This window comes from Nelusetta ayraudi, unplaced genomic scaffold (assembly GCF_046127955.1).
Source record: "Nelusetta ayraudi isolate G7.1 ecotype Tasmania unplaced genomic scaffold, CSIRO-AGI_Nayr_v1 ptg000136l, whole genome shotgun sequence".
Classification (NCBI taxonomy): Eukaryota; Metazoa; Chordata; class Actinopteri; order Tetraodontiformes; family Monacanthidae; genus Nelusetta; species Nelusetta ayraudi.
The window spans coordinates 802,291-829,477 of record NW_027466186.1 but is presented as its reverse complement, the minus strand read 5'-3'; the positions used below and the strand labels follow the sequence as shown (position 1 = coordinate 829,477).

General features: G+C 44.9%; 2 protein-coding genes across 2 annotated transcripts in view; one reads left to right on the top strand and one right to left on the bottom strand.

Moving 5' to 3' along the window:
* The window catches only part of snap91a (synaptosome associated protein 91a), a 39,989-nt gene extending 19,243 nt beyond the window's left edge, over positions 1 to 20,746 (top strand). Inside the window, exons 8-29 of the mRNA XM_076012771.1 lie at positions 150 to 256; positions 341 to 382; positions 3,196 to 3,257; positions 4,411 to 4,423; positions 4,985 to 5,181; positions 5,304 to 5,395; positions 6,527 to 6,541; positions 6,781 to 6,993; positions 8,919 to 8,996; positions 10,133 to 10,393; positions 11,533 to 11,616; positions 11,935 to 12,003; positions 12,409 to 12,576; positions 13,749 to 13,820; positions 14,699 to 14,890; positions 16,668 to 16,862; positions 16,984 to 17,002; positions 17,598 to 17,688; positions 17,847 to 17,942; positions 18,286 to 18,420; positions 18,542 to 18,630; positions 19,089 to 20,746. Coding sequence (XP_075868886.1) covers positions 150 to 256; positions 341 to 382; positions 3,196 to 3,257; positions 4,411 to 4,423; positions 4,985 to 5,181; positions 5,304 to 5,395; positions 6,527 to 6,541; positions 6,781 to 6,993; positions 8,919 to 8,996; positions 10,133 to 10,393; positions 11,533 to 11,616; positions 11,935 to 12,003; positions 12,409 to 12,576; positions 13,749 to 13,820; positions 14,699 to 14,890; positions 16,668 to 16,862; positions 16,984 to 17,002; positions 17,598 to 17,688; positions 17,847 to 17,942; positions 18,286 to 18,420; positions 18,542 to 18,622 — 2,282 coding nt within the window. The 3' untranslated portion in view covers positions 18,623 to 18,630; positions 19,089 to 20,746. The remainder of the gene's footprint in view (positions 1 to 149; positions 257 to 340; positions 383 to 3,195; positions 3,258 to 4,410; positions 4,424 to 4,984; positions 5,182 to 5,303; positions 5,396 to 6,526; positions 6,542 to 6,780; positions 6,994 to 8,918; positions 8,997 to 10,132; positions 10,394 to 11,532; positions 11,617 to 11,934; positions 12,004 to 12,408; positions 12,577 to 13,748; positions 13,821 to 14,698; positions 14,891 to 16,667; positions 16,863 to 16,983; positions 17,003 to 17,597; positions 17,689 to 17,846; positions 17,943 to 18,285; positions 18,421 to 18,541; positions 18,631 to 19,088) is intronic.
* A 580-nt stretch (positions 20,747 to 21,326) lies between these two features.
* Positions 21,327 to 26,898, bottom strand: prss35 (serine protease 35). The gene is made up of 2 exons (XM_076012755.1): positions 26,621 to 26,898; positions 21,327 to 23,780 (listed from the first exon to the last, which is right to left on the bottom strand). The coding sequence occupies exon 2, from the start codon at positions 23,759 to 23,761 to the stop codon at positions 22,487 to 22,489; it is 1,275 nt and encodes a 424-aa protein (XP_075868870.1). The 5' UTR covers positions 23,762 to 23,780; positions 26,621 to 26,898; the 3' UTR covers positions 21,327 to 22,486.
* Positions 26,899 to 27,187: the final 289 nt, after the last annotated feature.

Here is a 27,187-nt window from a genome sequence, read left to right as displayed (position 1 = left end):
ACACACAACGATCGTTGAGCATCGAAAGGCTTAGTAGATAAATTATAATAAAATAGGAATTAAATTTCAGTTCGATTTTGGTCGGATTTGAACTGTTTGTTTAAAGACTTTAAAGATTTTAATTAACTTCTGTGATTTGCGTCACTCAGAGAAATTTTTCCAGATGAAGAGAAGCCAGTGCAAAGACGGTCTGGAGATCTACAAGAGGTTCCTGACACGAATGACTCGAGTTTCGGAGTTCTTCAAAATCGCCGAGGTAGAGGACGGAGCGCCCTTTGTGACGTCACATCCCAGCTGAGGCTTTTACAGCGTGGTAACGGTGCCGCTTTTGTTTCCACAGCAAGTGGGAATAGACAAAAACGACATCCCTGAACTTACTCAGGTAAGACCAGTCCTTCAAAATAATGCCTTTAATTAAAACTGTTGCCATGGAGACTGTCTTGTCTAAATCCGTAACATGACATTGGATTGTTTTTAGCAGCCTCCGCTGTAATGATGGACAGCTATAAATTGCTATACATGTTTAGAAATAGTCCTTTTTTTTTTAAAACTCAGGCCTAATATTGTCGCAACTCACAGACAGGTGGACACACTAATGCGGCCACACACTGGGGATATTTATTCACAGGCCCTTTTAATCAGTCCACTGGGTAAAAAAAAAAAAAAAGAGCAAGCGTTAAAGGATAAAGGTCATCTCCGAGGATCTGACTCGAGGTGGAGGACAAGATGAAAGATCAGTTGAAACACTGTGGGTAGAAGTAGCAAGGCACAGGTGAAACAAAGGAAGTAATGACACAGAAGGCAAGGAGGGAGCAAATTAAACTGAATGTGAAATGCTGTGTTTGGTGTTCATGTCGGTCATATTCATGGAGGTTCCATTTTACATTGACGCAAAGAAAGTTGTGAGATGAGTGTAGTTTGAGTTGGTTTTATTCAATAAATCAAATTCAAGCACTTTGGCATTTTTTATATACAATACAACGCCAGAGGTTCTGTTAGAAGAATGCCAACACATTTTTCTATTTGTGATTAATTTGGAAGTGTCGCCAGCAGTCAGACAAGACTGTGACAAGCAACACCACTCAAACTCAACCCTTGAGATAAAAAAAAAAAAAAAACATGCCTGGCAGCAACTCCGAGGCTGATGATGTGTCATCTCTTTTAAGAGAAAGTATACGAAAATAAGTGTCAGTGTCTGAAGTTTTGTTTTATAGAGCAGGTTTGCATTTGAATAGGGCCCAAAGGTCCCTGCGACGTCTTTTACAATAGTCACAGACGACAGACACCACATCCTGCACAGATGGAGTTGGGACGTGAGGTATTCTGCAGCAGAAGTTACCCCCCCGGAAAGCTCATCAACATTTAATGTGTTACGGCCAGATTACTTCTAGATAACCTGCCGCCAAAGGCATCAGGTTGATCCTGCTGCATTTGGAGTGAATGTCTCTTCTTGTTCTCTCTCAGTTCGGCTGCACCTTCTGTTTTCCCTCGTAGGAACGCGTTCCAGTTATGATCTCAGAACTGAAAATAGGCTTTCGAAGGCTGTTGACAGTTTGTTTTTCGTCCTTTTGCTGAACAACTTATGCGCAGCTCCTGAGTTAAGTAAACATGAAATAGACTGATCACAAAAATACAGAATGGAAACCCAAACACAAGCGTCTCATCCATGAATCGACCACTAAATGTCCTGCTTCAGTGACAATTAGTATACAATACCTTAACACCTAACAGCTGTTAGGTTGGCGGTTCAAATCCTGCTCCATCCCAGTCTGTCGCTGTGTCCTTGGGCAAGACACCGAACCCTAAATTGCTCCCAGTGGGGCTGTCAGCGCCTTGCATGGAAGCAGCCACCCAGTGGTGTAGGAGTGTGTGAGGGAATGGGTGAATGAGAGGCCATTGTAAAGCGCTTTGGGGTACCATGGAGGTGCTGGTGGAAAGTGCTATGTAAGTGCAGTCCATTTACCATTTTCATAAATTTCACCTGAAATATCCTGACTGCTTGTGAAGAGTGTATTTTTTATTTATTTTTTTGCTCTTCTAATCAATTTAAATGCAAAAAGCGCACAACTAGACTGAGAAAGAGCGCTAGTACTTGTTAGAATAATGTCAAAGTGGACTCTACTGTTACCATGATTTACGAGCCAGTCGTTTAATATCCACAGCTCGAGTGTCTAGCTCTCAAAACGACTTTCCAAGAGGCTGATAAAAAATTTCTGATTAATACGTCCGTCAACCTCAGAGCCCTGGAGTGTCCCACAGCAACCCGGAACTCCAGCCATCAATTTCACCCGATAGCGCTGAATCTTGGCGGCGCGAGCCCAGGCACCTTTCTCCTGGCGGCCTCCGCAAATGAGGCGGGCAGTTATTCTCTCGGGGAGGATTTCGTATCACGGCTCTGGCTGCGTGTCGAGAGGTGATCCCATTAAGCTTGATTGGACACTCGGCCTTGCCTGGCTGCCCGGTGTAATGCAATATCAATTAGAACTGACGTCACATCTGCAAATGTCTGCCGCTTCCTCATTCCACTTTTATCCTTTGTGCGTAATGAAAGGGGAACGTGATGTAATAACTGGAGGAAATTAAAACGATGAAATGTGTATTTTTGGTCGGTCACTGCATTTTTGAGCGGAGCCCATTTTACGCTGTAACTGTAACATGAACTTACAATCGATGCTGTAGGTATCCATTGCAATTCAACGTGTTTTGTTCAGTCAACAACATCAACAAAAAACACTGAGAATCAGCTTCCTTGGTCGTGACATGTGCCTCACTGTCTTCTGCTGTCCAACACAAAAATGTCTCGTGAATTTTAAAAACTAGGACACTGTAGGCGTGTTGTTAAAAAAGCCCCAGAGGACACAACAACACTTAGGTCAACAGCTATCATAAATATAGGGTTATGCAAATAACCATGTCAGTTGTAAAAAATGAGACCTCTCCTTTCTCCATAAAAACACATCAATAGAGATTTGATTTAATGTGTCGGGTTTATGAACGCATGCGGCCAGCTGTTGAAGATGTCACCCTGGCTGTGTGTGTCTCAGCTCACTTGTTTCTCCTGAACATGTGTCGTCCTCTGCATTTCTTCAGGTTAATTCTAATCAGCGGAGTCTCGCAGACCGTATCGAACCCTCGCTGTGTGTTCTCGCTGTCGTCCCGTTGGTTCAGCCCCCTCTGCTTGTTCTTCTTCCGCAGGCCCCAGAAAGTCTCCTGGAGTCTTTGGAGACACACCTCAACACGCTGGAGGGGAAGAAACCGTGAGTAATTCTATCCATCTGCAGCCTGCTTTCGTTTTTTTTTTTTTTTTTTCAATTGATGACTCGCCGTAGTAACGCCGCTGAAGCTGCACTAAATCTGTAATTACACCCGTCCATGGATCCGGGCATTTTAAAAGCCTGGTTAGACTGTGGAGGTTTAATCAGAGGATCATTTGGTGGTCCAGCAAGCATGTTTGGTGGTCTTTGAGCTGGAAAACTCACAGCTTTTAATAGTTCATTTTAAATCCATGCTACTTACTTTGTGCCACACTTGTGCAGAGTTATATATAACTCAGGTGTACCTGTAAAACATGACGATAAATCTAAGTTCACTACATATGAGACCTGTGTCTTTTTGTGGGTTGAGTTTTTGCTTTTGGTAAAACAATGAAACTCCTACTTTGGCTGTGATGCAGCAAATTGTCTGCTGCCAGTTAATCAGCAAAGTGGAGCTTAAAGGAGAAAGGCTTGCTTTCAGCGTGTGAAAAAAACAGTCTATAAGGTTGAAGGAAAAAACACAAATTACTCAAGTAAATAAAAGTGATATTGCACTCAACTGCTGGAGTAGATGTTTTCCACTTTGATTTGTCAGTTGCTCTACAAAAAGTCTCTCTCAAGTTCCCTGTTATTTAACTAATGAGTCGTTCCCTCTGTCTTTCCTCAACTCAGAGAGGATAAGTAAGTATCGTCTGGCTGCAAGAACATTGTTGTGCATTGTCGTGTACTAAGTGTGTCACCCTCATCAGTACCCAGACTTCAGTCTTTCCTATAAGAAAGACGTGAACAAACAGCTGCGGATGGTGCTTTTTCAAGTGGCCACTCTTGCTTGATGCTGTAATCATCAACTAACATATTCATGTTTGTTGGCATCTTACTGGACCTTCTGCTCTGGATGCAAAAATCCAAGTGTGAAGACAGAAACTGCCCAACGTGGCGGATCTCGCCTCTGTCTCGGCTCCAGTGTAAGATGCTATTACCCAGTCGTGCAGTGTGACTCCATTAATTGCTGCTGTTTGCTAAATGCACTTTGCCTGCCTGCCTGAAAAGGGCAAAGCGATGCTTAAACCGGCCTCTGATTTTAATAAGATCCATTATGCAGCAGCATGTGCGCCATTACCTCTGTAACCAGTTTGTGCTGTCTTTGTTTCCGCAGGTCACCCACCAAGGTAAGCTGTGTTTCCTCGTGATTGTACAGCGTTGGCGGTAATAATGGTCCTTGTTTACGCAGGATAGTTGTTCAAAATGTCAGAGGGTTTTACACACACGCTTCGTCTCGTGATGAACTACAAATCTGTAGTAAACACGAGCTGAGGACCTGCAGGTAGTTGCGTGCACGGGTTGCAAAGCTAACGGCCTCTAGTGCTTGAAACGATGTTGCAAGCTGTACCTTTAGCATATTACACAATTAACATGCTTGACACATCCTCTGGCAAATGAAAAACCAATGAAATCCAGTCCGTGCAGACAGTTAAACATGATTCTGTTCACGATGCCAGATCTTTTTATCCTGCTGGTTTTTATTGATTCTCCGAGAAACATCAATATAAAAAATATCCATCCAAATTTAGCATCATTTTTTATCTTTTTACGTGTTGACTGATTGATGAGGCAGGGGCAGGTTCACCATGGCTGGGAATCAAAAATGCCTCACACGGGGTCCTGATGAAGCTGTGAAGCCACGTCAGGCCGCTCAACCCTGCTGCTGACCTTGTTGACTTCCTCTGCAGCCGGATGCGACAGCCAACAACAGCACACCAGCTGCTGCTACTGCTGCTGCTGCTGCTGCCTCTGCGCCACCTCCCAAGCCTGCACCCCCTGCTGGCCACGGCCACCCCCCGGCACGACCCGGCCCACCTGCCAAACCCCCACCGCCATCTATCACGCCTACCGCACCGGCCCCCTCTGCAGCCAGTGCTGCCAGCAAGTGAGAGTCACTCTGGAATACTGAAGTGTTTGCAATGCGTCAGCTTGCAAGCTCTGTGTTTGAGACGAGGGCTTCAGTCAGCAACCCTGACTTCACTTTTTGATTTTGTTTCTTTGTTTTAGTGCTCTTGATGGTTTCTTGTTGGATCTGGATCCCATATCCTCTTCATCAGCAAAGGGAGCAGCGGCTGCTTCTTCCACTACAGGCTGGGGAGGTGAACGACCTGAACTTTATATTAAATGTTGACCGACCTGACCCATCAAAAAATAGTTTGAACCTTTTTTGAAAGAGATGTTATGATCTTAGACACAACAATTGTATAATTATGGCTTTAACATCTGACTAATGGCTAATGTCATTAGTCAGTTAATTTGATTAATCTCTCCTTCAAAAAGCATGTGTTTGTGCAGTGGTTGGTAAATGTGACATGACCATCCGGGAGGAAAGTACCTTGTGTCCCTGCAGCATCAATGTTGTTGCATACACTTTAACATTGATATGAACTACTAAATAGATATGCATTCTATCAATAAAGACAATAATTAAAAAAAAAATAAAAAATCGATATTCCACTCTTCTCGTGTTGTCAAGATAGAGGTCTTTGAAACTCACATTGCAAAGCACCAAAACAAACAGGAAGTGAATCTGCAAGCCTGACATTTGCCAAATTTATCCAAAATCAATGTGGTCTTTAATCTGAAATCTGTTCCATTCGATAAATATAGAACCACAAAGCGGCTGAACATTGATAAAGTGACCAACACTGTCAGTCTCTGGCTTCACGCACAGGGAGACTAACAAGGTCGTGTTGGTTGTGTGAACCTCCTGCCCAGATGACTCCCAACCAAATGACAAGTGATGGTTTTAACATGCACTGCAACGCAAACTGTGCTTTGCATCCAGATCAAAATATTATGATAGGCACGCCGCTGCTCGCCGTATTTCAGCCCATTAACTTCAAGGCTTTTTATGGTGCGTCACCGCCCCGTTCATAGCGGCGATGCTGCGTCCCTGCAGAGCGATCTTTACTGCCACTCTAAAACAAATGGAACTGATCCCTGTTCAGTCGGGGGAGGCAGAAAGAAAACCTGCCATCCACTTTGGGAGATGGCTTGGCGATGATAACAAGAGGGGAGTAAATGAGTCGAATCGCGCGTGGGAACGACTCCCTGCGGCAGGACGTGGATTAAAAGTGCTTTAAGCCGAGTGGTGTCCTCAGCAAATCTGCTGTAGTTGTAACCATGCGACAGCCGTTCGTCATTCCTTTGTCTTTTTTGTCGCTGGTTGTTCTCTCTCTTCACGCTGCCATTCCGCTGTCTCACCTGCTGTTGTTGCTCTATTGCAGATCTCTTGTCTGGGGGTGAGTACTCCATACTGTCGCCACACAACCGGAATCTGCCTCTTTGTTTGCAACATGTAACCCTTTTATTTCACTCAGTTTTTCGTACCTGTCGCTTCTCGTTTTGACGAGCTCATTTTTGCAGTGTTGCACAACCACCTGCTGTTTTTTTTGTTTTTTTTTTCCCCCTCCTCTCCTCTGTCCCACTCTCTGGTGGTTGTGACTGCCGCGGCTTTTGGATTTTGGGGTCCATCACGCAGCAACTCCGGCTGCTGCTGATGAAGCCTCCGCCCAGGGAAAGCCCACCGATGCCGCAGCCGCTGCCGCCCCTGCGGCTCCTGCACGCGCAGCCGCTGCTGCTGCAGCACCTGCAGCCGCCGCCGCCGCCGCCGCCGCCGCTCCATCAGCTCCGCCCACCTCACTGCCCGTCGTGGCTCCTGCCGCCGCCTCCACGGACCTCGACCTTTTCGGAGGTCAGTCCGCTTTGGGAATCGTAGACGAGCGCGCGTGGCAGCGCGTCTCAGCCTCACTGTGCCTAGCGAGGAGTCCTGCAGGATGAAGCTTGTGATAATGAATTCCAATTTAGTTAGTTTGCTAAAGCCCAGCATTTCAAATATTCACTCAGGGAAAGTGAGGGATATTGGGCCTTTGGGTTCAGAAGTACGGTTATTCTGACCTCTTTTGAATTCACACATCCAGCTGTTCACTTTTTCAGGACTGAAAGTGATGAACACAAACACAAGTTTGTGATTAACTGCATGAATGGAACTGTTAGCTTTTGTTATGCCAGGTTTAGGCAGAAAAACGAGTTTTTTTGCGTCAAGCAAGTGTAAAAATATATGAATAAAAATATGTATATATATATGTATATTTGTGTGCATATGTATACATACATATGAATTAAATAATCTTTCAACGGAGCTAATATATCTTCAGGCAGGACAGATGCCACAAAATCGAGCATTTTCAAGCATTTTCAAGCATTTTCAAAAATATTGTAAAATAGAAAAATAGAATGTGACAAGAGTCCTAACCTTTACGTCAATAAATTGCTGGAAATAAAGAAATAGATGGTTGCGTACTCAATTTCCATAATATAAGGTCACTGTAGCTTGAATCTCTAACATTTAGCTCCAACAAATTTCACCCAAAAACCCAATATCCCCAAAAATTTAAGTAAGTAGTGTAGATAAAACTATAATACGAGCCGGGAAACATTTCCTCAGATCACAGGTTCGTGAGATGTATGGTTTTTAAAATCTAAAAAAGGAAAAACTACGATTACAAAGCATTTTTACTTTGAAGTAAAAAAAATAAAAAGTGCTTGTAACGCACACGTGCACTCCTCAGTTGAGCCGACAGCTGGTTTTACACCTCTCGTGCATTACCATTTGAATCGCACCGCCACGTGTTTGATTTTTCAAAAAGACTAATTACCCAGCGGCCTCTTGGAACCCTCGGCCAGCTGTTGGACAAACAATTATTATTTAGCCGGGTGATAGATGAGCCGCGGGGGGTTTTTTCCCCACACAGTGAATATTCACTCTGCATTTCCAGATCGGACGAGTGGCGTTGTGACTCGAATGCGATGCCCCTCCCCACCCCTAGTTGTCGCTATTTCTCCTGACGTTCACGCTTCCTGCTTCGTGGTGGCCGTGCCCTGAGACGCGCTCGCCCAATGTCAACGCACGCTCACGCAGTTTGGCATTGAGCGCAGGGCAAAATGTGGCTTCTGTGGCGCAGAATTAATTTCCTCCGCATTCCCACTTCCCCTCCAAACTTCCCAAATCTGCACAAGAGGAAGAAAAACACTAATCCGCCGAGTGTTTAGTCCTCACCTTGTGCGCCTCAGTAAACGCAGTGTAACGTCGTCAATTTGTCGCTGACACGCTTACCGATGTCCTGCTGCCATTAACACCACACGGTTACCCCACTAATGACCACACAGTTATTCAAGTCGATGTTTTAATCCAGTCCCTGCTGTCGCCGAGCGGCGTTCAGCTGGCGACGCCCTGCCTCATCCCTCCTGGCGCCTGCTCAGGTAGTGCGCTCACTGAATGCAGCATTATGCAGCCCTTCAAAAGCCACAAACTAAACTGACCAACCGCAAAATCTGATCCTCGCCCGGGCTGCATACTCCTTGTATTCTCTGATTCTTTTTTTTTTTTTTTTTTCCAACCCCCTCCTCTAATTGCTGACCTTTCATTTTTCTTCCCCTGTCCATTCTCCATCTGTCCATCGCTCATCTTCGTTTTACATCCGTGTGTCTGTCGTCGGTGTGCCCCCCCCCCCCCCCCACCTCCTTCCAAACCCCCGCCCCCCATCCCCCACCCGCACCCGGGTGTCTCTGGCTTTGTGTACCTGTCGCGCCTGTTCTTTGCGTCTACAATACCCCTAGATGCGTTTGCACCCTCCCCAGGAGACGGTCCTGCCGCCGCGGCCGTGGGCCCCGCTGCCGACGCCTTCGCTGGATCTGGTGGGTGATGAAACAGCAAAAGTGCGAGTGTGTGTGTGAGCGAGTGTGTGTGTGTGTGTGTGCAAACTGCTGCACATCAAAGCTGCTGCTGCTGCTGCTGCTGCTGCTGCTCCGTCCAAAAGCTAGACAGTCGAACAAATGTGCCCCGCGGGGCTGCGCTGTCTCGGCCCAAGTCCTGATCCAATGCCCCGGTCATGAACCCACCAACCCTCCATCCGATCTGCTCTTCCTCACCCAGTCGATATAACTGGTCCAAGGACACACGAGAGAGTATGTTGAGTGATTATTAGCTAATCCTGATAATCACTGTTGTAATCATACTCTTATTCTTTCAATTTCTGAACCAACTCCATTTGATCTGAATTTTACACATTGCTTGGTTTCTTATGCTGTGTACTGTACGAGCCTTGATAACAAACAGCTCTACTGAGCATTTACTAACAGAACTGCCTCCCTTAATGGCCCAGTGTGTGAAATTTGGCTTGATTTTTTTATATTGGTAAAAGCTTAACATACTGCCCATAAATACATTAATAAAAATGTATACTTGCAGTACAATAAAAGTCATTTGGTTTTCCTGACCATTGACCATCTCTAATCTATATAAGAATATACACAGAGCAAAGGTCTTGCCCCACCATTTTTCCAGGAAGCCTGTCAGACAGTGCACTAAAAGCACTGTCTGACAGGCCTGCTTGAATACCGGGCTTCCTTTAAAACTTTACACACTGGACCTTTAAACGACTCCTTTGGTTCTCCATCGATTTATAATTTCATTTTACGCACTGACTTGCAAATATTCAATTTGTGCAGTGATATAATTTTTTTTTCCTATTCTGTATCCAGAACATAGTCAGTGTATGTAGATAAACATTCCTTTTACCCTTTTGTAGCAGAACTTGTGTTCTGCAGGCTTGGCTCACTTCCTTTTGAAGCAAACCACACGCTTACTTCAGATTTCTGATTCTCAAACGATCGATTTGAGACTTTGCTTTAACGATCCCTCAACTCCCCCCTACTCCTCCCTTTCTCCTCCCCCCCATCCTAACCCCCATCATACCCCCCCCCTCCCATTCAAACCATTTGTAACCTCCTAACCCCCCCCGTCCCCCGACCGGCCCGCTCCTACCCTGAAGACCCCTTCGCAACCACGGAGGGGAGCGCCGCCATGGCTCCCGAGATGGACCTGTTTGCCATGAGGCCCAGCGACGCCGGCTCCGTCACCCCCACCGCCTCTGCCGAGGCGCCGACCATCGTCGCCCCCGCCCCTCCCCCCACCGACACTGACACCGCGAGCACCGCTACTGCCACAACCACCGCTGACTCCGCCTCCACCGCCGTCACCACCACCACCACCACAGAGTCCGCAGCCGCTCCGACTCTCGATATCTTTGGTGGTAAAGTCCTCTCGCTCTCATTGATGCCTCTCACTGTGCGATTATGCCCTGCATTATGATGATAGAGGATTGATCAGCGATAGTGGCCATGCTTCACTTGCTAGACGATGATGATGTGGACGGTAGTGACAGTAGTGGCAACCGCCCAGTCCCTACATTTTAGATTTTTTTTTTAATCAGTTTTCCATGGTGCCTCTCCCTCCTAGACGGTTCATTTGATGACTTTAATCAAGCATCTTGACCACCTCTGTGGAATTAAACGCACATTTGACGACAATGTGAAACTTCTGCATCCTAATCTGAATTTTAATCTCATATTTTTGAAGTTTTGTCTCTGCATTAACAGAGGTGGTTAAATTTGTTTTGATTACTAACATGTTACTAACATGAAGCCCAGCTAACCCCTGTGGAGAAGAAGTAGCTTCTCCTGCCTGTAATATCAATATATTGTAGATAGCGACAGCTCTGAATGCTATTTTAGCTTATGCACTAAAGCTAAAAGGAAGTTTTGCAAAATGTCAGTCCACTTTCAGACCTCTGGCTTTATTCTACAGTCCAAACAACGTGCAAAGTTGTAGATTAACCTTTTTCAGAGACACCACATGAAGAATATGACCCCTTAGATAGAACAAATAGAATATGTCCAATTTCAAGCTCCATGAGCTGCTACTGTCTTGGTATAAAACCAACCTAACCTCAAACAAATAATCAAATCTTATCAAGTAGTTATATTTTCAGGACATTTTGCCACTGTCTTTAAAGGCCAGATTACAATTTAGATTCTGACCATTTTCAACTGTTAGCAGACGTTTGGCTATGCATGAAATGAAACCAAAAATCAAAGTAAAAACTATTTTAAAGATGTTCAAGTTTAAATGTCCTGAAATTCCCCCGCCCCCGTTTTAAAACCCCTCAATTTTGAAGGTCCTCAGGCTGACATTTAGCATTGCGCCCTTTTAGCTCCTGCACTGTTTCATTTTGCACTGCACTGAACAGATGCGCAGCTCGGCTGCGCACCTGTACAATAAACAATATGTCTGCTCTCTCTGCTCTCCCACATCTCTCGACTTAACTCATCATTCCGAATGCACTGGACTTGAAATCTGAATGTACATATAATTGTGTGTCCTTGTTCTTAGATATGTTTGATTCTATGCCTGAGCAAAGCCCTACCACAGAATCCAAAGCCGCTACCACTCCTAGCGTAGACCTTTTTGGTGCAGGTACAGGAGTTGAAATCCATTTCTCTGTGTCTGGAACTCCCTCATCTCTTCTGGTTTTGTAATGCCTCTCACTTATCTGTCTGTTTTGAACCTTCCCCCGCCCTCATCCGAATCCACTCGTCTTGGTTTGTCCCCCATCGTGCTATGAGAACTGTGCATGTTACCCACTTGTCAGATCTCGGACTTTCATCGTGGCTGCTCTCTATCTCCGCTGAGCGTTTCTACCTCCCACGCTAATACTTTTCTTTGCTCCCCCGGCCTCCGTGCTTTTCCCCTTTCTTTCTCGTACTCTGCCTCTTGCTTGCGTTGGTTAATTAGACCTCCCTGCTGTTTCACGTGGGCCATCTCCGTTGCCCGAGCCGGCTCCGGCTGGAGACATTGTGACCGGTGAGTTAAGCTGCTTTACCTTGACAGCTTCGCTGCTCCCTACTGCCTTCCTGTTGTTTTTTTTTGTTTTTTTGTTTTTTTGTTTTTTCTCACCAAACCTGCAGGCAGCCTGGATGCCCAGAGATTTTTTTTTTTACATTTATTTTACTCTTGTTTATTTGCATGGAGCTCCTGAACACATGCACATGCACATGCACAGCAATCCTATACTTCCAAAAGGTGCACGCAGCAAGGACGTGGATTCTAATTCAAAGTGGAGGGGTGAATGCATGTCTTGATGAGCAGCAGCGGTTACGGTGCATGAGGAATGCACCTCAGAACACCTGTACGGCCAAATGCAGTCGTCTGGATTTGAAAGTAAAGTGTTCTTGCTTCTCTTTTTGTTTGTAATGTGACTCTTCTCAGAATCATATGCAGCTTCAGCTCCCGTCACACCACCTGCTTCTGCTGCTGATGCTGCTGATGCTGCTCCTGCTGCTGCTGCTGCTGATGTTGCTGCTGCTGCAGCCGACGCCCCAGAGGCCTCCTCTCCACCCAAAGCAGCAGAGCCGGCCCCTGTCATTGACCTGCTGGGTAGATTACCTTAGAAAACACTAACTGCATGATAGTGTCAACCACTCTGTCAGTCGTGATCCTTTTGTTTTTCAGTCTATTTAAAAGGAAGTTGCATGTATGTTGAAGCAAGAGGTGATTTTTTTTTTTTTGTTAAACATTGTTAATTAAGGTTCACTGAGGAGACGTCCTTATTGACAGCAGAATGCACAATGTATGTGACATACAAATGCATAAACAAATAGACATGTGCATGTAATAAAAAATACACAGTAGATATGTATATAGTAGATGATTTTTACTACTAGAGAAATTACAAGTCTAGTAGTAAAAATCATAAACAAATCAACTGATCATTGGGGAGGCAGTTTGAAATATGGGATCAAAACGTATTTTAAATCGACTGAAAGACGAAACCTACATTCTGTTAGTTTTTCTCTGGGGTCACTGGATGTGGTTACAATGTTGTAAGGATTGATCTTGATTAAATGCGGATGCAAATGTTGACATTTTTCATTAATGTGGTGTAGTGCGCTATGGCTGCTGGGCCACTACGATCTTCCTACAGGGATTGTATTTAATTAACGGTAGTGTTTTTCCACCTTCTTAGTGTAGCAAATCTCTAATTCACTTGGACATAATTGGAGTGTCAATAAGCGCAAGGGACGGTTTACCCTGTCCACCTTGCTCAGTGCACGCTGACACAGCTGTGTGACATGATGTTATCAAGCCAACCTAACCCGATTTCTTGTGAAAGACACGGACACTTTCCCCATCAGCCTCAGCTGCGCTTGGAGCCCAGCTCCACTTGTTAGCCCGCTAATGAACAAATTTAGAAAGTGAAAGTGGCTCACGTCGGCCTCTCATTAACAGTCTTGCTAGGGTGTCAGCTGTGTCCTCACTGTCACTACAGTCAATTACAGCCACATAGAGACGGGCAAATCATATTGCACACGTATTGAGACTAATATTCATCCTAACTGACCTTCACATGAAGGAAAATCTTCTGTCAGACTTTTTCCTGATTTAATGAACCTCCTGGATTACTTTCTTTTCTAACTTCCCACCAAGTCAACGTGTAGAGATAATGTTGTCTCCCACTCGTCCACTGTGTCCCAGTGAGCGGTCCGGCCCTGACCTCTCCCCCTTTCTACCCTCCATGCTACGTTGCGGACGTACGCTCGCTCCCACAGACTCCTTTGGTGGTTCTGTGGAGGAGACGGAGAGCTCAGCTCCTGGAGGCCCCGCAGGCGACCTGCTGGGAGGTGAGACTCTTCAACCACTTTGGACTTTTTCATCCGGCGAGGTTTAGCTGCTCTGTTTAAAAGGCGCAGTGCTGGCAGGGAAATGCCACGAGTGTTTTATGCTTATTGAAAATTTTGCAGCAGCGGTGATGATGCATTTTCCCAGTTATTAGTGGAATAGACTTGGCAGGCGTCCGTTCCAGAATTGCTCTTGACTTATTCGATAACATCCAGGATGATAAAACGCCCTTCTAAGCTCATTCTCATTTTATTTCTGGCTGTGTTGTTTGTCTTGTAGTTCATCGTTCACTTGTCGTTAGGAAGAATTCAGTGCAGTCGTCTCTCTTCACTCATTCCGACAATCTGCACGTCTTGAACGAATCTGCTGGGTTAATAGAGTCGTCTTACTGACTCGTCCCTGCTACCGCTGGCTGGCTAATGCAAAGAATAATATATCGCTGGAATCTGCCTGTGGGAAAAGCAGCAGCTCTGGTGTCTCCTCACTGCTGAGGTGGAGCTGCGAATGAACGAGTCACTCAGTCAGTTGCTCACAGTAGCCTGTTTTGAGAGTGGGTGGAGCTTGTGTTCACATTGCGGATTTCCGCACTCTCTGGGTGACGCAGTGGCTCAAATGATGCAGAAATTGGATTGTTGCGCCCTTACTTTAAATAGACTGAAAAAAAGTGTCTGGAAAGAGAATGACTTGAACTTTAATAGCTTCATTAGCTTTAGTGAACTTTATTAGCAACATTGTTGACGTCACCATTAGCCCTGTAATGCGGCAAACCTTCTCTTACTTCAGTTGTTACGTTCAATGTGTGTTTCCCTACATGCTAACACACCTGCTGAAATGCACTCCAAAGGTCAGAGTGACAGTAAAGTGTGTCGCCCCTCCTCAGGACTGATGTCCCCGACTCTGGCTCCCACCGCTGCCCCGTCTCACGACCTCCTGGAGACGGGCTTCGACACACTGGGAACTCTCCCGTCTCCCACAGCGCCTCTGCTTGCCTCAGCAGCAGCAGTAGCAGCAGCAGCTGCTACCGAGCCTGCAAGCGGCACACCTGCGCCCTCTGGTGGCTTTGATGCATCAAGTGAGTGGATCGCGCTGCGCTTCGTTTGTTTGCTCGTTTGTTTTAATTCTGATAATTTTTTTTTTTTTTTTAATCGTCATGCTGAAGTCCTGAGACATTGGCCTCACTGATTGTTGCGCACTGAGCAGCTCGGATTGAGCTTCTTCCACTAGAACTTTGGCATCTCGTCCAGCAAGGGGGCTTGAAGACTGCATGATGGATTCACTGATATGAGCTTCTGCCACTGTTCTAACTTCTGCCCACTGTCTCAGCACTGCCGCCACTCTCTCCTCTTTGTCTGTCTCTTCTCTCTTTCCTTCTCTATCCTCCACAAGTGCTTCTTTTCACCCGCCGCTTCTCCTCAATCTGCAACTTTTCTGTCTCTCTTGCTTTCTTTCTTCACACCTCCTCCACTCTGCTGGGTTTACTGCTTGCTTCTAACCTGCGCTCGGTGAGTTCTACCTCGCGGTGCATTGCAGCATGCGCACTCTGGAGGGGTATCCCCCCCCCCCCCAACCCCCCTCCGTGTTTTTGCATGCTGGGACATGTTGGACCCCTGATGATTGTCTCCTGCATGAGACAAGAGTTGCTTTATTGTTGTTTGTACAGCACAGTCTTTTTAGCCCTCAATGTTTTATAGCAGTGACTCATTTCAACCATCAAGGCTGGAGCCTGTGGTGGAGTCTTCAGGTTTTCATTTCCACGCTGGAACATTACTGGAGCACTTAAAAATTCTCAGACCCCACACCCTCCAATTGGTCCATTAACTAGCGTTACATTGCACTTCCAGTCTTTGATTAGAAACCCAAAAGTTAACTTTAAGTTTGCTTATACAGCACAAAAATGATCTCATATTGGATTTAGAAAACCAACATTCTGCTCCCCACCCGGTTTAACTCTAAACATTTCCATCCGAAACCAAAAACATTCATTTGAATTTGTAGACATGTATTTTTCTTTCCCCGTTCTCAGGACTGATTGCCTCTGATTTCTGATTTCATTGAAGACAAAATAATAGAGCGCCAGAGTAAATATTTTGATTAGAATTAGTAATTCAGCTAAATTAATAAAGATAAATCGTTGTTATCAGCACATTGTTTTCAATTACAGCATGGAGGATAAAACACAAGGTTCCCACATTATTATCAGATCAGGATTCATTAATCAATTCTAATCAAAAGATTCAAACACTTTGATGTTTTTGCAAAAACTCAGGGTGATTGCAACTGAAATTTGATGGTGAAATGATATGTACGTCTTAAAATATCAGCACTCTTGTGAATTAGCATTCTAAGAATTTTCTCTTTGGTTTTCAATAATTGAATTATTAATAACTTATTATTTCACCGTCAGCAAAAGTCCATCTGCAGCTCACTACTGTGTACTATGTACGCAATCCACGTAAAAGCAGTTGCTAAAGATCAAGTCTGGTTAGCACAGCTTTCCTTTCAAAAAGAAAGTTTTGATTGACAGTCAGGTGTGTCGGTGGTGGTTTCAAGGAATGAAAACCTGTTTGATCTTTTGTCCTGATTGCAAAAAAAACAACCGCTTTGCTTCGAACTGAGAGCAGAGTTTAAAGAGCAAGTACCCAACTCTACCAGCGTCCCTCCGAGTGCTGAAATATATCCACAGCCGTCCCCTGTATTGTGCATGTGAGGCACAGCGAGCTGATGCTGCAGCAGCTGGATGGTTCCCTCACTGAGCAACCTGCTGTTACATCGGCCTGCCGAGTGTGTCACCACTAGATCAGGGACTGACCGTCATCTGCCCTCTTTCACCTCCGCTCCCTCCACCCAAGTGTTTGGCGGATTAGGCGACTTGCTGATGCCCGCTGTAACGCCACAAAGCACTGGGGGCAGCACTGCGGGGAGCACCGCGGGGAGCAGCGGGACCCCTGTGGCCACGGGCATGGCAGCTGCTCCGCTGGCCACCCCGCCCGCCACCAAAACCATCGGGGGCGACCTCGACTCCTCGCTGGCCAACCTGATTGGAGGTAGGCTGCAGATATTCTTGAAGGCAATTCAGTCATTCTTGTTTAAAAAACAAAAACAAAAAAACAAACAAGCAACAAAAATACTTCAACTGAACTTGTTTATTCTTTGCCCCATTTTCAGATCTTGGAGTCAAGAAAAAGTAAGTACAAAGAGTAATTATGCAAAAATGAATGCATATGTTTTTTTTCCTTGCAATGTGTTACTCTGCAGAAAGTGATCAAGTTCTGTGTTTCCAATCTGTCTATGTGCTTGAACATCACATGCCCCCCCCCCCCCCCCCCCCCACACACACACACACACACACACACACACACACATGTGCTTGCACTCACACAAACGTAGTTAAACACTCACATCGACTCAATTAGCCAGTCAATACCAATATAAATATATTTGGAATATAAATACATTAGTGTACACCATCAATGTTAAGGACTTGATGTTGATACGATCACTGACAGCAGGAGTTTGAAGATGTTTGTCTTGTAACAAAGAGGTTTGTAGCCCAATGATCCACAGTTAAAGAGGATGCACAGGTGTTATCAGTTGCCAAAGCAAATGTTGATGATTCACAGGAATTTCGAAAGGGCCATGTATTAGCCTGATCAAGCATTAATGAAGAACAGAACACAGGACATGCTGTGTGCTCTTGTGCAGAAGTAGAGCGTAAACACTTTGGTAAATGGGCACTTTCCCTCACACACGTGGAAATAACTGCTGTTTACTTCCTTCAGGGACCCTCAGAGCGAGAAGAAGCTGACTGGAGGTGCCAACTGGATGCCACAGGTAGCGCCCACCAGCTGGGGCACGCCAGGAGCCCCCATGGTAAGAACTGCATGGTCAGCAGACAGCAGTACTGGACTGGAAAGGCCAACAGGCTGCATACTCAGCATGGGCCTCTGTCTTGACTGTCACCATTGGATTCAGTTGGATGATTGGAAGATTGTTCAGATTTTGCTGACGTCTCCACTTCCTGCTTTTAGGCTGGTGGCGCCCCCGGAGCTCCTGGGGCACCAGGTGCAGCTGCCCCTGGTTCTGCCATGGTGCCACCAATGGTTGCACAACCCAGCTTTAGCATGGTGAGTTTGTAGATGCTGTGCTGAGTATTATTATTATTATTATTATTATTATTATTATTATTATTAGAAATAAATAGCCTTGGGCTTCAGCCTACTCCTTTTTTGGTTACATATCCTGATCTTTTATGGTAAATCTTTCCTTTTTATTTCTGCTTTGTTGTAACCATAATTAAAGTCATTCATTCATTAGTAGAATAAAATAGAATAAACTTTATTGATACCCCAAGGGGGGAATTTGTGGTGTCACCGCAGCAATAGATGCCTACCTCACCAGCCTGTTGTTGTTGTTCTGATTTACGTTTTTTTTTTTTAAATCGATATGTTGCTGTTCTTGCATTGGCAGCCTGCTGCAGGAGGGCCTGGAGCTCCCCTGATGCAACCCATGATGGGGCAGCCCATGATGGGACAGCCCATGATGAGACCCCCGTTTGCTGGGGTGGCTGGAGCTGCGCCTGGAGCCGCTGCACCAGGAGCACCGGTAAACCATCCGTGCCGTGTTAAGAGAGTTCGTCTCATCAGAAGAATGGACCTGCAGGAGGTTTGCCTGCCACTTTTTATCTGTTCCACACGTAAAGCTCTATTTATTTCCTGCTCCTCAGATCTCTCCAGGACTTGCAAGTCAGAGCCCCAAGAAGCCAAAGGACCCTCTGGCTGACCTGGACCTCAAGGACTTCTTATAACAGTCCAGGTAGGCAAATCTATTATTTGCTGCTCTGTTGCCACCCTGGCGTCATTTCTCCCATCTGTACTCCTCTTCTTAATAATGCCAGAAATGGTTAAGTGCAAACTTCCAACTGATTTCTTTTTTCCCGTTGCTGCTGCTGGTTGTAAAATAAATGCTGTGATTTTGATAAAGTGCTCTGTTTTCAAGAATTCACACCAGCGCCCCAGCTTTGATTTGTTTTTAATGAATCACGAGCCACTAAATCAGTGCTGTTTATGGGTTCTTTTCGATTGCGCCAGTACCTTTATTTAAAACACAGTAACCGCGTTTAAACAAAACCAACCTACTGATTACACACGTGTGTTTGTGGAATGGATATATGCTGGAAAAAAAGATAGAAAAAGACATCCCAGCATGTTAGCTTCAAGGGGAAAACGTGGACCTTTTTTTTTTAACACCTGTACTTCTACCCTGCCTTTCAGCCATTGTCCTCTCTTGAGCAGCTTCCCGCTGACCTTCAACCTGGTGTCTGTCAACACCTCAGGATGCCAGCGACCTTCAACTACTCAGCCTCTATAAGAGCCTCTGTTCTCCACCCATCAGTGCCCCTCCCCTGCTCCCCTGTGTGATGTCGTAGCACAAACTGTGAAAGTGAACCATAGCGGATTATACATATATATATATACATAAATATATATATAAACAAATCTGAGAGAGAAAAAAAAAAATACAAGCGTGTGCTTCTGTAGATGTACTAATTTTTTTTGTCTAAACAACAACGAAACCCTGACCAAAAAAAAAAAACAAACAAAAAAAAAAAAAGTCCACAGCACTGGAAGGAAGTGAAGGCGTATGTGTTATAGATTTATTTCTAGTGTTGAGATGAATGATGAATGTGCTCTAGTGTCCTATGCTCAACCTGCCATCCGCTATGTCCCCGCCTCTTTGTGAAGGGGGGAGAAGCTCTTCTTTGTCCCCTCCCCCCCCTGATTGGATGGCAGGGCAAAATGAAGGCAGATTTTTTTGGGGTGGAAACACGTGTGTTGTTTACAGAAAGGTCCTCCTGGTTGTACATAGATTTCTTTGCTGAGGATTACGTCTCTGTTCCGTATGTCTGTTGAAGAGCTATATATAAATGTGAACCTGACATGAAGTTGTAAGTTGTAAGTGTGAGTATCCTTCTATTTCCCCGTCATCTTCGCAACGCATTTGGGAACAAATATGAAGAAACGATTGATATATTGTACATTAAGAACCATCTTCTGTGGTCTTCTGAATCATACCAGACCAGGAAGTCATTGTTTTGTTTTTTGTGTATGCATCTTTTTGTCATCTATTTTGTCAAATGTTGTTTTTTTACATTCTGTACCTTTGTAAAATGTCCATCTCGCTGCAGACGATGTCCCTAAGATGAATTCTCATGTCTCCTGTCAGTGACCTCACATGAGATACAGTATCTTACACGGCCCATTCAGAGATCGTGACTCAAGCTGTCCGTCAGTATGGCTGTATAACACTATCGCTTCCTACGTGGACTCGTCTGTTGCCTGTGCTTTGATGACAACCTTTCCCGGGATGAGTTCAATCCTAATACAGGACTTTCTCTATGAAGCTCTGCTAATTTTCACTGTTTCACAAATATTCTGCTTTGTGTGCATCCTTGAAACTGTTGTACTAACCTGCTGCCGCTGCTGATGGACATGGGTAAAAGCACGAGAGCTATTAAGGGTCAGTAAAGGTACAGACACTAAAATTTTACCCGTAATAATGATGTTTCAGTTCTGACATCATTTTGTCATTGCATTAGCATCCGAACAACAAAAAAAGTCTCTCAGATCCTGCAGAGTTGCTCTGGATTCATTTTCTTGATGTACATTTTGAACAGCTGTGTGTACCAGCCTTATGCTGTAAACCAGACCAATGTAACTATGTGTTGTCATTGCAGTGGACCCAAAGGGTAATTGGTTGTCTGATGTGATTCAGAAAAAAATAATAATAATAATGGGAGATGTTGACATTTTTCATGACTTAATAATTGAAATTGTATTTTTGTTCAGTTGTAAATTTATTTTATTTTTTGACGACCCTCCCCAGTGCATGTAAGCCCTTTGAGGTGCAATAAAATCAATGATGGATTGAACTACCTATGTGTTATTTTCTTTTTTTTATCCATGTCTTTTATGTGGCCACAGTTTATTGGTTCACATTAAAAGAGTCAATTTCTGCAAAATAGCAACCGCTGTTGCTAAATTTTAATTCTGTAGAAGTTCATCTCTAAAGCCACTGAGTGCAAAGTGACCCCCTTCAAAGGGAACTTCAATATTCCAGTTGAGAATATGGTTTCTGGTTGGATTGTTGATTGTACTTGCGCAGTATTTTTGGCCACGTGGGGCAATACAGTATGGTTAAGTTAGAGTTGACGCCCCACAATTTCTCATTTAGTTAATCATATGAGATATATCAGTTGTGTTTGATTTAGCCTGTTGAACATGAGTTAAACAGTCTGTAAGCTTTTCCTGTACTCTGATCTGATCTCTGGTACCCAATGAAATATATTACGGAGCTGTTAAAAGTTGATCTTTGGAGTAGAGTGTAGATGGGTTGTCTCTGCCAGAAGAAAAAACATAGTTTGTTATATCTGCATCCACTAAGAGCATGGTTCAAGGTACCAATGTTTATGTTCATCACCACAAATAGACAGAGAAATGCACACATACACATATTTATTAAGTTGTTTTAATCGTTGGTAGTGTTTAATCTGCATCATTATTTTCATGTATTTGGTATTCAAGAGCACACTCGTTTTGAGTTTTTGGAACAAAAAAAACGTAAAAAGTAAAAAACAAAACAAAAACAAAAACATCACATCCAAGATCTAAATAAAATATTATTATATAACAATATCACTTTTAATCTCTTATCCAAACCCTTACGATGACCAACATCTGAAAAGCTCAAGTTGATGGTTACATTGTTACAACATGACCCCAAAGTGTAGCCTCAATTTAAATACATAGTTACAGCACTAGGCTAACAAAATCTGACGGGTAAGCTCCACCCCCACCCCAACCAAAAGTGTTTACAATTCCATAAATTAGCACCACGTTTTCTGGGTAAGCACCAATATAAGCATGTGCACAACAGTCAAAGCACATTTCACTGTTTTGCAAGCCCAGAGAAAAGAATAGAGGGAGAGAAAAAAAAACTTCCTGACATATTCCAGTGGGACCCTCTTCCTATTGAGGAAAAAAAAGCGTGTTTGTGTTCGATATTTAAAAAACAAAAATCCCAAAACACCTTAAATCTAAAATGTGTTTATTAAACAGCTACCTTAATATCTCTACACTTAAAATGTTACTTTTTCTTGGGTTCCTTGTCAAAGCCATTGCATGCACACTTCGCTGTAGTGTTGGAGAACCACTCAAAGTCTTTTTGATACAAATAAAAAATAGAATACATAAGGCTTTTGTGTCCAAACACTTAATGCACACACTTTCCAATAATGTTGCAAGAAAGACCGTGTTTTTTTTTAAAAGAGGAAGCAAAACCTCAAGCTGGTTTTAAAGAAAATAGATACATTTCTCAAAAATTGTTTTAGCAAATAAATTAGAAAAGCTTACATGCCACAGTTCTTCATTGTGCTGACGAGCTCCTGTTGCTGCCAACGCTAAGTCTGTATGGCTGTTTGCAGGTGTTTGTGTGTTGTGTGTAGCAGGAGTCACTGGCAGGTACAGGAAGTGAGAGGGAGGCAGGAAGAGGAGAGGCAGTCAAAGGGGCCCCTGGTTGTTGATGACAGGTGAGAAAAATACTAGGCAGGACGTTCCTCAGGAAGGCGTTCGGGATTCAAGAGGGGTTGTTGGTAGAAGATCCTGTGTTCTTGTTAGGCTACCTGACACTCACTTGAGTCCCCATGGACCCAGTAGCAGATCTGGGCATATTTGAGAGGAGTTATCCGAACAGCCACGTTGTAATCCTGTTGCATCCCGTCCCCGTTAACGTCAACCCACTGGTGACCAGAGAAAACGCCAATGATCTTCCTCTTCCACTTCTTCTTTCCGGGCTCTTTGAGGCGAATGTAGACCCCAGAGCCGCTGGAGCCCGGCTTGGCGTCACAGTATTGGTAGAGCAAATCGTTGGACTCCTGGGAGACGGAGCAGAAGCGGTACACAAGGTTGCCTGGCCGGTCGTCGTCGAAGCCGGAGAAGTGGATCCTACCTGCAGGAATCTTTTTGAGCGAAGGGATGACACCCAGATCCATGTGCTTGACCTTGGGGGCTTTCTTTAACTCCAGAACGGCGTAGTCATAGTCTGCAGCCAGTCCGTCAGCGATACCTTTGAACCAACCTTTAGGCACCTGGGTCTTCTTGACCCTGGTCCACCTAAACGAAGGCTTCTCTGGTTCCGCACTCCGTCGACTTCGACTCTTCCTGCCTCTTCCTTTTCCTTTCCGCTCCCCCTTACCACCGCTCTCGTCCTGCTCCTCCACTACCTCTTTGTCGCTATCCCCCTTTCTCCTTCTGCCCTTCCCTCTTCCACCTTTGCCTTTGCCCCCCTTCCCTCGTCTGGACTTCTCCTTCAGGATACCAACCCGCAGCTTCTGCACCCCATCAAGGTAATCCTTGCCGTCGTGGATGCAGTGCGCGGCGGTCAGGACGTGCTTGGGCGACACGAGGACCCCCGAGCATCCCGTGGAGATCTTCACCGAGGTGGAGAAGGGATACTTGGTGGAATACAACTTGTCAGAGATGGTGAAGCGGGTGTCCGTGCCGTACACCTCTCGCTTGCGGCGGGAGCTCGACGAGGTGTTTCTCGGCAACATGGATGCCTCGTTGAGGCCTTGCACGGCCACCGAGGTGAACGTGCGCGTGCCGTTCTCGTACACTGTCTCGTAGGACAGGAACTGCTCCAGGTCATCAAGGGAGGAGGCGGGGAGCTGACGCTGGCACTCTATCCCGCAGACCCCGCTCAGCTCAGGCTGAGGCTGGGCTGAGAAGTTCGGGTTGCTGAGGGGCACCGTGCGTCTCGTTCTTACCAGAGGCACCTTCCACTGCGGCCAGGTGTACTCGTCCTCCAAGGCATTCCCCTCGGCAGCGGCCGCCGCCACCACAGTGAGCACAATCGCTGGCAACAGGACACACAGCGGTACGGGGCCCATCGTTAAGTTGGGCCGGGCTCTGAAACACAAAGAGCGGACAGACTCAGAGGTTCTGCAATGGAAAGGAGCACAAGACGTTTCAAAAACATAATAACTTTCTGTTTATCTTTGGTTACACTTCCCAGTGTCACTTTGCCCTTGCAACTGTTCCCATGGCAAGGCAATATAGTTGCAAGATGACACCTTCCTGCCCTTAAATGGAAAGGGTAAGGCAAGCATTGGGAGGAAACAGATTACAGCTTGACAACAGAACCCACAGGACTGATTCAGTCATAGCAGAAGACAAGATATTAAGCAAGCCGCTCAAGTAGGTTAATAATCCGAGCTTCAGACAGAGTTGTCAGTTGTATGCCATCAAGACTGGAAAAAAAAAAAAAAACTCAACAAAGCACAACCTAAGTGTAATTTATGAACCACTGCGGTAACTTTAGATCTGTCATCATATATCTGATGCCAGCAACCTCAATTACTTTGAGGGTTTTCGGCTCGGGAAGTTGAGTTCATTGTTCTAGTTGATAGGGGAGCCCAACACCTCCATAGTTTCAGGATAAAATTAGGGTTTTCTTGCTCTTTCTAGTTAAAATCCAAGTCCAAAAATCTAGTGCTTCAGTAAAATTAATGAAAGGGGTCATGATCATTGGTGATGCTCATTTGAGTGTTTCTGACTTGCACAATAGATTTTGACCTGGACAGGGAATAGATAAGTAGCTGTCTAAGCAGCCAACCCTTGTTGGCAAAATGTCTCTTGACAACAGCCTTTTTGCTATAAGAACAGCATATAAGCACTGCCACTACCATTTATAAGCCTATGATTTATCTTAAATACTGCTTTGCATAAGTATTGCCTGATATAAGATGAAGAGCAGTTTGGACAAACAAGCATGTGACGAACCACCACTCATCATGTGCTTCCAGCTAATTTGAAATTAGTTCAGCACATAGCTTGGTGATGCAGCTCTCTTTTTTTTCACTGACAGACTGCTCTTAAAAAAACAAAAACAAATTTTATTCAAAGAGTATATACGGAGTATGTTGTGTAAGGTCATATTTGCAATTTCTGACTTCCTGGTCTTCATAAAAAACATAAGCGTAGATCCATCTACAACCACTGAGTGGACATTGAGCATCCAGAGGAACTGTTCGACAGTCTGTGGCAACCCATGCTCAAAAAGAGCACAACTCCTCAAATGCAACAAGCTGCAGAAAAGTAAAGTAAAAGCGGATATTCGAGTAGACCCTGAAGAAGTTGCTACGTTAGTGGCTGAGGTCAGATTTACGTCCTCTTGGTACAGTCTGTGGCGGGCGAGCGAAGGAGGACAACCCTGATCGGCGGTATGGTCTGAGACAGTGGCTTGGAGGCTCGCCACAATGGTTAACCTTCTCCCTCAGTAATGACCATATCTGGTTTCCTTTACCCTCTGCTCTCCTCCACGTCCGTGCTCAGAAAAGACTTTCGACAGTCAGACTACGCAGGCTGCAGGCTGACTCCTGGTTAATGCTTCAAACCATGTGTGCCAATAATCTGGATAAACCCTATAAAGAAAATTACATTCTGGACTTCTTTTTTTTAAATGGGTCCAGCAGACCATCACGTAACAGCAATGTGTGGAGTGCAATTTAATTCCCTGTGGAGTAAAGAGGGAATGAAAATCACAGAGATGCAATTCACTAAAAGGGCAATATTGCGATCTGATTTGTTTGACCAGTTTGGGGGTTCAAAATGATGTGTGACAGACAGTCAGGCTAATATCATGGATACGTTTTTTAAGGAGGGCCGAGATTGGAGATGTGGTATGTTGATTCAGGCTCAGAAGGTAAACATGCAGCATCACCTCTGGACCAATGGCTTTTGCATCATTTACTTTTAAAACATGAACTTTGACTGCACGAGGCTCCTTGGTTGAACTTCCAATGTACATTATCCAATAAAGCGCGAATGTGGTTACCCATGTGGTTAACATCTAACCAGCTCAGAAACAGACTGATTTTTTTTTCCCAAGACTGTCAACAGCTGTAAAACACCCTCAGTAAATGAGAACACAAAAGTGACCGTCAGAGACTCTGTTCAGCTTCACGCTGTCACCACCAGACGCAGACATAACACCAAACCAGAAGAAAGCTCGCAGTTATTCAGCGCAGAGTGGAAACTGATATGGTGCCATGGAAGCTGAATTGAACGATTTTCCACCGCAGTCAGCTGAACGGGAGCTGTGCCCTCTCGATCCCTCCTCCGTCGATGGATGGAGTCACAACTGCTAAAGAGGCCCAGGGGACAGAAAGTGACCAGAAGGGGTCGCCGTTGTCCGTCTGCGGCGCCTCAGCCGCCACAGGCTGCCCACCACAGCGTCAGTTTCATTGAACGTGGTTGAGTTCATCAATTTTGCTCTTTCTAAAACAAATGTCTCAACATCACAGACACGTAGCCCCGTTGAAAGTGGTTTACACATATTGCGGTTTTTGTGTGTGTGTGTTTTAAGTTAAATTAAAGTTTAAAAAAAAATACTGGCGTTTTAAATGCAAAATGGTAAATTAGGTCTGTCATAAAAGAGAGAAAAGCATCCGTAGTTCCCAAATCTGGCAGCGTATGTGAAAAAGAGAGAAGTGGTTTGTCACAATATATAGGATGACCGCATCAAATTCAAATAAAAAACAAAACAAAAACAATGTCTGTGAATAAAGGAAAGGAAAGAAAGGAATCGGACACAACCCCAGCTCAGATTACCGAAATAAAATAAAATAAAAAAATCTAAAAACAAATGGGTTTAATTAATCAAACCCGCATCAGAGAAACTGGGCTAGAAAGCGAGGACTCTTCCAAGTGATTTGATGAGGAGCAAAGATCTCAAAGTCACTTCCTACCTGCTCGCATCCGAGTGTTGAATATGCCAAGATCCCGACTGCTATTGTTTATTTCCCCCGGAGACACACAAATATGATATCCCACTAAAAGACAAACGTCTGTTTCTGCATCCCAGACGGATCCCTACTCCTCATCGCTTCCTCTCAGAAGAGGCAGAGAGAAAAGTCGGGAGCCGGGACGCTGCGCTCAGGCTGCACTTGATGCTGAGGAGGGAGGGAGAGAGAGAGAGAGAGAGAGAGAGAGAGAGAGAGAGAGAGAGAGAGAGAGAGAGAGAGAGAGAGAGAGAGAGAAGGGGGGGGGAACAGGGAGGTTAAAAAAAAAATAAAAATGAAAAGGACTATTTTTTTCCCCCCTCCCTACTTGTGACAAAGGCTGTTCACAAATGGGTGGGACCAGTCGGATCTCACTCGACTGACTTTGGTGAAGTCAGTGGTCTGTTCAGTGTAGGTGTAACGCTGTCCAGGGCGGCCAGGCGGCGACCTACACTCTCCCTCACTCAGTAGAAATATGGGGAAATCCATCGAGCTCCACAATGGAACTTTGCTCTATTATGCATCAGAGCCACA